This window comes from Numida meleagris, chromosome 16 (genome assembly GCF_002078875.1).
Source record: "Numida meleagris isolate 19003 breed g44 Domestic line chromosome 16, NumMel1.0, whole genome shotgun sequence".
NCBI lineage: Eukaryota > Metazoa > Chordata > Aves > Galliformes > Numididae > Numida > Numida meleagris.
This window is the reverse complement of record NC_034424.1, coordinates 7,874,900-7,883,011: the sequence shown is the minus strand read 5'-3', so window position 1 is coordinate 7,883,011 and position 8,112 is coordinate 7,874,900. Positions and strand designations below refer to the sequence as shown.

The 8,112-nt window shown below is 61.7% G+C and overlaps 1 protein-coding gene across 2 annotated transcripts; it reads right to left on the bottom strand.

Annotated features, from left to right (window-relative positions):
- Positions 545 to 6,626, bottom strand: LHX3 (LIM homeobox 3). Of its 2 annotated transcripts, XM_021414032.1 has the most exons (6): positions 6,550 to 6,626; positions 3,986 to 4,157; positions 3,599 to 3,801; positions 3,294 to 3,445; positions 3,035 to 3,206; positions 545 to 1,398 (listed from the first exon to the last, which is right to left on the bottom strand). In XM_021414032.1, the coding sequence occupies exons 1-6, from the start codon at positions 6,617 to 6,619 to the stop codon at positions 980 to 982; spliced, it is 1,188 nt and encodes a 395-aa protein (XP_021269707.1). In that variant the 5' UTR covers positions 6,620 to 6,626; the 3' UTR covers positions 545 to 979. The 2 variants fall into 2 exon arrangements, with proteins under 2 accessions (XP_021269707.1, XP_021269706.1); XM_021414031.1 differs by having other exon boundaries at positions 3,294 to 3,801.

Below are 8,112 nucleotides of genomic sequence, written 5' to 3'. Positions count from 1 at the left end.
CCGCTCACGCTCTGTCTGCGCGGATACACAAATGCCTCGGACAGAGAAGTGCCACGGGGAAGGCGTGAGCTCCCTGCAAAGCACAGCTGGGGCCGAGCCGGTGCTGTGAACACAGAGAGACCCAGAGGGCGTTTGGCAACAGCGGTGGGGGGAGCGGAGACGCTCTGCAAAATGGTTGCAAAGGGATCTTAAAGAACAGCAAAAGATTCACAACCCAGAGCCGCTCGTGTTCCCGGGTCGGGAAAACCGCCTCTCGCCCTCGTGATTGAAGTGAAGTGATTTGGTGATAAATACATCTACTCACGGCTTAATGCTTACACGGGAGAATAAAACTAGCCATCTACAAACCAAAAAGATGTGAAGCAGAATCGGCGCGGGGTCTTCACTTTACAAAGGAAAAGGGTTTGACGATGGGCGACTGGCGTGTGAAAGAGCATTTTGTTTTAGAAAAGTGAGTGTAAATTCAAAAGGAAGCAGCACACACGGCACCGGGGCGCTTATAAAAGGTCTGCTGGAAGAACAGAGATGTTCGCTACCATGGATTTCTGAAGTGATTCGCTATTAACATTTCTCCTATAGAAATATAGACATTGTCACACCTTTCACCGTGGATGAGGACTTTATTTGCTCTTTAAAAGGTTTTCGGTGTGGGTGGGCGATGCAGCAAGTCCTTGCTCGGGAGAACGCGCTGGCAGCAGAAAGCAAATTACCTCCTATCAAATCTGCAACGCACGAGTCTCGGTGTTTAGTAAAGACACGATCCCCGGGTTCGTGGGAAGCTCCCCGTGCTAACTGCTGCGCCACGTCTCCCTTTGCCCACCATCCACCAGCTCGCCCTCCGCACGTCCACGCTCTGCGGGCGGCCATGCCATCCTGCCCGCGCGGCGCCCAGCACGTCCCTCCTTTTTTCCCCACGAGTAGTTGACGTTTGACAGCGCCGAGGCCTTTCCCTTCCCGCTGCACGGCGGCGGATCCTGTATCAAAACTGAGCGTGGTCGACTTCATCCAGCCAAGAGGCCGGGCTGGCGGGGAAATCCGGGTATCCCCCGCTGCTGCCGGTGGAGAGGTCGGAGCTGGGTCCGTTCCCGGCCAGGACCCGCATGGACTGGGGCACCCCCTGTCCGCCTTGTCCCATGATGCCCAAGCCGCTGTCGGGGTAAACCAAGCTGGAGATTAAAGGCTGGTGGCCTGGCAGAGCTTGCAAGGAAGCTGGTGACTGGGGAATCCCGTAGGGGCTGTTGGATCGCAGGTCGTGGTACTGGTCCTGAGCTGGGATGCCGCTGTGATCCAGAGCAAAGCCCCCGTTGGTCCCAGCCTGCCTCCCCAGGGCCGGGGACGCCTCGCTGAGATTGCTGTAAATCCCGTTGGAGTGGCTCATCTCGGACATGGAGGGCTCATCTGAAAGGGAAACGGACTGGTTTTACTGGGAGAGCGATGCCCACAGCCGGCAGCATTGCACAGGAGCTCCTGCGAGCCCTGGGTACAAACAGATCAGATGGATGGGGACGGAGCAGCCGTGCACTTGCTACTTGTAATTCCTTGTTATTCCTGTCCTCGTTGATGAGTCTCCAAAGAAAGCCAGGGGATTATTTTTTTCTGAGTACAAACGTCTAATACATTTTGGATCTAAAAAATGTGCATGAAAAGCACACATTAAAATAGAGGACTGTGGTTTTAAAATAATCCTTTAAAGAGCAACGTGAGCTCAAGATCTTCCCATCCTTTTTTTTTCTTTTTTTTGTCTCTCATTTCTATTTGGCTTTGAGGTTTATCTTGAATTTCAGTATCATTTTTAGGAGCTACCTGAGCATTCAGTTTAAGAAAAATTGTCCATTGCATGGAAGAAAATCTATGACATCTCAGCAGTGTTTGTTTTCTCGGGATTGGGATGAGGAGATGGAAAGGCTTAAAAACACCTCTGAAAAATGAAAAATATTTTTTAAGTTACCAGCAAAAATTGTTTGCTTTCGTTAGGGGCTTTCTGGACACTGAGAGCTGTTCTGTTGCCTTGGATACAAATCCGCTTTGGCATCAAGCTATCAATAATCGTTCGACAATTTTTAGTTATTATTTACAGTACATTCATATTTAATGACGCTGAGGCGCCGTGTGTATGCACAGACTCGAAAAACAAACAGTTTTTAGGAGCGCGGCAGAGAAGCCGAACCTCCAGGCTGCGTGCGGATAAACACACGTGCGCTGCAGGCGCGCGCCTTTGCAAATACAGTTTTGCCTTTCAGCTTCAGCACGGTTTTGCATTTCAGCTTCTCTCCCGTGCCCCTGCAACCGGCAGCCGGGCACGCGCACATCCCAGCCCCGCGGTGACGCCGAGCGGGCGCTGTCAGCGGGGACGGCGCTGCCGCCCCTGGGCACCAGCCCCAGATCAGGGCCGTGTCCCGGCAGCGAGAGCCCCCGGGGGCCGAGGAGCACAGGGCTGCGTGCCCCGGGGTTGATCTGCAGAGATGGCCGCCCCAAAAATGGGACCGTGCGACGCAGAGACCTCCCGACACGAAGCAGTCGCTTTTTTACAACAGAGAGGTAACAGCTCCAACGAGACTGGGAAGCAGCGAACCGGGAACTAAGCAAATAAAACGATTCTAAATAGGAGAAAACAACAACGGCAACCAGGGAGAAACCGATGCACTTTTCCTCGTAGTTCAGTTCAGTAATTCTGGACTCCGAGTTTTGTATTTCTGACAGTCCCTTAAGAAAACAGCGTGCAGGGGCTGCTCCGACAACCCAGCGCTGCCCGGGGAGCTCTCCCTGCTCCGTTTGGGACCCGTCACAGCCCCCCCCCGCGGGATTTCCCCTGCAGTTTCACAGCTTATGGCTGTCCCCGGCCGTGGCGGCTCTGGTTGTGCGCGGGCGGCCCCTCCGCTCCGCCTTCCTCCTCCCGCACTAGTTTTCCCTCATTATATTACAGCTAAAAATTATTAATGTGGCCCCGAGGGGGTGAAGCGAGCCCTGCCCGGGCCGCAGTTCAGCCGGCAGCGCTCGGCACAGCCCCGCCGGGAACAGGGCTCCGGGCACCGACCTGTGAAGGAGACCTCGGCGTCGCTGTCGGGCCCCTCCTCCTGGATGCTGTCCTTGTCGGACTTGGAGGTCCCCCGGGACCGCTTCATGTTCCTGAAGTACTGCCCCCAGCGCTGCCTCCCCGCGTCCTTCTTCAGCCGCTTCTCCTTGGCCCTGCGGTTCTGGAACCAGACCTGCAAGCAGGGCACGGGGCAGCTCGCTCCGCGCGGGGCCGACCCGATCCCGGACGCCTCCCGGGGGCGGGGGCCGCGCTCTCTCACCTGCACCACCCGCATGTCCAACCCCGTCTCCGACGAGAGCTGCTCCCGGACGTGCCGCGCCGGCTTGGGCGAGTTGTTGTAGGCGTTTTTGAGGGTCTCCAGCTGCTTGGCCGTGATGGTGGTGCGGGGCCTCTTGGCCGTGGACTCGGCCTCTGCCGACACGGTGCGGGTTAGCTCGGAGCTCCCCGTGGGGACCTGGGACCCCCGCCCTCCCTCCTGCCCAACCCTGTGCGCGAGAGGGGCCCCGACGGCAGGGCGGCCCGGAGCCGCCTCTCTCATCCCCGGGGGCGAGGGGCACGCGGTACCTCTCTGCTTGGCGGTCTCGTAGTCAGCCTTGCACACCAGCCTGCTGTCCTCCATGAGGTAGAACTCGTCGCCGGTGGCCAGCTGCCTCTTGCAGACGATGCAGGCGAAGCAGTGCAGGTGGTACACGAAGTCCTGAGCCCTGCGCACCACCTGGGTCGGGGGGATGCCCTGCTGGCAGGCGGCACACTTCGTCCCGAAGCGCCTGGTTTGGGGCGACAGGAGGCGGCCGCTGAGCGCGGAGGGCCCCGCGGGCTGAGCCCGAGGCGCGGCCGCTGTCCGCGGTGCTGAGCCCCGGCACGGAGCCGCTGTCCGCGGTGCTGAACGCCACCCGGCCCCGCCGCCCCCCGGTTCCCGGTTCCCCTCCGCCGCCCCCCCGACCCACGCACTTGAAGAAATCCTCCTTGCAGTACACGCCGTCCCCGCGGCTGAAGCACTTCTCGGCCAGCTGCGTCTGGCAGTCGGAACATTTCAAGCACTTGCTGTGCCAGTGCCGGTCCAGGACCTTGAGGATGAACCTGTCCACGATGTGCTGGTTGCAGCCGGCGCACAGCGGGATCTCTGCGGGAAGCAGCCCCACATCAGCTACCGTTCGGACGGTCCCACTGCCTCCCACTGCCACCCGATCCCTCCCGGCCCGGCACTCCCGGAGCTGCTGCCCCGGTCGGAGGTTCCGGGGCTGGCCAGGCGAATAGCATGAAAATTTTTTTTGTTGTTCAAATTCGTTGGTGCATGGTTGTGAGAGCCTCTCCCCGCGGCACGGAGCGCAGAGATCTCCCCAAACCACGCACAGCCTGGGAGAACATGACGAGAAGTGATGGGAAGGGACTTAAGCCGAGCCGCCCGCACCGCCTCTCGCAGTTATTCCATCTCTTTTTGATTTTCCAACACTTCAAATATTCAGCAGCAAATAATGGCGGGGCAGCCCGACCTGGGGGGGAGGGGGAGGGGGGGGGGAACAAACTGCCAAAAATAATAAAAATTCTACTGAAAATAAAACATAGCAGGTGTGTTCTGTCATCCTGCAGATATCAGAAGAGGTGATATCCGGAAAGAGATGATACAGAAACGGAGAGAGATGAAAATGAACAGGTAAGTAGGTTAGAAAGTGAAAACCTTCAGATATAAATATATAGATATTGGCAGATGCAGAGAGAGAGATAAAAACGTAGATACAGAGACACAGGAACACAGATTTATCAGCACAGATACAGACGTAGAGATACACAGACACAGCCGCGCGGATACAGATGAACGCAGACATATGGGGGTATCTGTGCGCAAAGGTAACTGTATGGAGACACGCAGAGATGTACGGCCGCGGGTAGGAGTAGAGGTTCAGGTGATATCGTTATCGCTATAATCGTCTCCTCTACACTTATCCGTCCGAACAAACGACACCGGCAGCGATAACGGCAGCAGCGACAGCCGGCCCCGAGCTGCCCAGAGAGCCGGGCACGGGCACCGGCACCGCGGCGCGGCCCGGAGAGAGACACAGCCCCGAGCACCGCCCGCCCGGCGGCTCTTACGCTGCATCGCGGCTCCGCGGGCGCCGCTCGCTCAGGTGGGACCCCGCTGCCGGGGGCTCAACAGGGGCGCTCCCTTCGCCGGCCCTCCCCGAGCCCCCAGCCCTCCGTGAACCCGCTGCCGCCCCGGGATTTAACCCTGTCAGGAAGGCTATTTTTGGTCCGTTCCCTCCCGCAGCTCCGGGCAACGCATCGCGGGGCTTTGTATTTAATCCCTTTCTCGGCTGCGCGCGGCGGGAGGGAGACGGCTCCGCGGTGCCCGGAAACGAAATCCGGGCGGGACCGCCCCGACGGCGCTGGGGGATGGCGGGGGCCGAGCTGGGCCCGGGGGCCGCACCGGGGGCGGACCGGAGTGGGGGGGAAGCGGCGGTCGGTGCCCGGAATTCGTTGTGCTCTGCGAACGGCCGCGAGCTGCTGAGAAAAGGGTTTTACCCAAGAGTAAATAAAATGAAAGAAGACGAAAATGAAAACAATTATTAAATAATAAAAACACGACGAACTCAGCCCCGCAGCGCCCCGCACCGCCTCTCGGTACCCCGCTCTCCCCGGGGCTGCGGGGCTATTTTCGGGCGTCGCTTCCTGTGAGGAATCGGCGTTTTCGTCTCGTTCCTCCCGCCGGGAATTCGCTCGGGGCTGTTTTCGGTTCCTTCCTCGCCGCTAAGAGGAACCATCTCCCGGGTGTTGGGGTCAACCGCGCAATTCCCGCGGTGAGCACAGCGCGGAAAGCCGCCGGGGAAAGGCGCAGAGACGCGCGGGGTGCGGAGCTCAGTGCGGGACGAGGGGCAGCGGTCCGACGGCGGGGAGCTCGGGCAGCCTCAGCACCGCGGCCCCGTCTCCCTCCGCCTCGTCCCTTCCTCGCTTTCGTTTGAAGCCCCCGCACCGACGGTTCTCGCTCGCACCGACAGCGCCGGCGTTTTCGCCATTCGTTAAATTAAGAAGAAAAAAAAAAAAGGAATTACCGGGAGATTTTCCAGAGGGGGAACGGAACGGAACGGAGCCAACGGGAGTCGCGCAGGGGGTGCTCGCCGCCGGGCAGCAGCTCCCCATCTCGCTCCGCCGTCGTTGCGCGCGGAGCGGCGGCCGCCCCGGGACTGGATCCGCCGCTCCACGGGGCCGAGCAGGGCCCCTCGGGCCGGGCCGTGAGCTCAGCCCGGCGCAGCCGCTGCGCTTCTCCCTCGGCAGCGGATGGAGAGCTCCGGGCTACACCCGACGGCACGGACGGACCGAAGCGGGCACCGGAAGCGGGGCCCCGCCGGGATCGGGGCACGTCGGGCGGTGGAGGACGGAGGCAGAGGCGGTGGGGCCGCACCCCGGTGCCGTCGGACCGCCCGCCCTTCCCTCAGCCAGCCCCGAGCGCGGTGCCGCGGGGCTCCCGGAGCCACCGGCGGTGCCTCCGCGGGGGGACGCGGGACTCTGCGCCCTCTCACCTGGGCTCCGCGGGAAGGGGCAGAGCTCCGCTGCCTTCTCCGAGCCGGCGCGGACCCTCTCCAGCAGCATCTCGGGCGCGCCGGGTGCACGGGATGTCCGAGGTGCGCGGGTGGCTGCGGAGGAGTGGCGGAGCGCTGCGGGGAGCGGCGGGGAGCGGCGCGGGGCTGGGCCGCGCCCGGGGCGGGGGGGGCCCGGCGGGGGGGCGGGCCGGGGGCGGCACCGAGCCGTCGGGCCGGGCCGCAGCTGGGCCGCGGTTCACCGAGGGGCGATTTAGCATCACAAAAGCTCTAGGGAAAGGGGGGAAAGGATCGTTCCCCACGTCCTACCCGTGCCCCGGCGCCCCGTAAAGCCCCCGCGGGGGCACCGCGCTGCGGGCGGGGGTCAGGGGAGGCGCCGTCGGGGGGAGGCCCGGCCTCCCCAGCCCCGATTCCGTTCGTTCCCGTGGCGCGGGGCCACAGACACTGCCCGTGGGGAACGGGGGACCGTCACTCTCCGTTAATTAGTTAATGAGCGTGAAGAAGTAGCAGGGAGAGAATCCCACCCACGGCAATCGGTGCCCCGCGGCTGGCGGAGGTTAATTGCGTTAATTGAGGATGAAGCAGCCATGGACTTGGGCATGTGTTGGTGTGTCCTCGTGTGCGCAGAGGGTGCACATAGGAGTGCAGGGATGTGCACACGAGGGGCCGTGCACGTGGCTGTAAGTGCAACGCTGTGCACACGCGGTTGTGTGCAGTGCGTGTGTCCTCTGGGTGTGCACACGGCGGCGTGCAGTGCGGTTGTGCACCTGAGTGCCTGTATTCGTGCAGCTGTGCTGTATTCTGATCACGCTTCCGTGTGTGTGTGTGTGTGCGGGTGTTTGTGTGCACGCAGTGGGTGCGTGTGTCCGTGTGTCCGTCCATGTCCCAGCGTGGAAGGCCCCAGGAGCGCGCACGCAGCTCTTGTCCCAGCAGCCGGAGCTGATAATTGTGGTTGTTACTGTGAGACCGCTAATCCCCCGAATCCCTTTACCTCCTGCTCGCGGGGGATTACAAATTAATAAAAGCAGCTTAGGGGCGGGAGCCTCCGAACGCACATATGTTCCTGGCGGAGGGCAGCGCGGCGACTTTCACCTGCCCGACGGGGACAGCGGGCACCGGGCTCAGCCCGCACACCCCGACCGCGCGTCAGCCCCGGGAGCCCGGGGCTCATCAGCGCCGCCGGGAGCCGGAGCCGATGGCTGCGCGGCCGGGAACAGAACCCAGCCCGCGGGACAGCGCGGAGCTGTAGGGCTGGAAACGCTGCGGGGAGACGTCCCAGGGAGCAGGACGGAGCTCCTCGCACGGGTGGAGCTGCGCTGAGTTCTAACGGCGCCCGCAGCACCGGAGCACTTCAGCTGCCCCCAGGGACACGAGCAGCTCCCGGGGGCAGGCGGTGACCCACGCAGCCTCTCTTAAGCTCGGGTTTATAAGTGGATTTTAAGTCTGATCCCCTAAGGAAGCAGTTTAAAAGCCCGTGTGCTGGTGCGCGCCGTGCGGCGGCTGTTCCCCACGCTCCCGTGCTGGGCAGCGCCCTGAGAGCTGCAG

What these genes read in the sequence shown, in the direction of transcription:
- LHX3 (XM_021414031.1), bottom strand. Translation starts at nt 6,619, where the DNA reads ATGCTGCTGGAGAGGGTCCGCGCCGGCTCGGAGAAGGCAGCGGAGCTC. An exon ending in TGCAAGGAGGATTTCTTCAA is followed by an intron (nt 3,802 to 3,985) that starts GTGCGTGGGTCG and finishes GCCCCAAACCAG; the next exon opens with GCGCTTCGGGACGAAGTGTG. An exon ending in CGCCGAGGTCTCCTTCACAG is followed by an intron (nt 1,399 to 3,034) that starts GTCGGTGCCCGG and finishes TTTCCCTTTCAG; the next exon opens with ATGAGCCCTCCATGTCCGAG.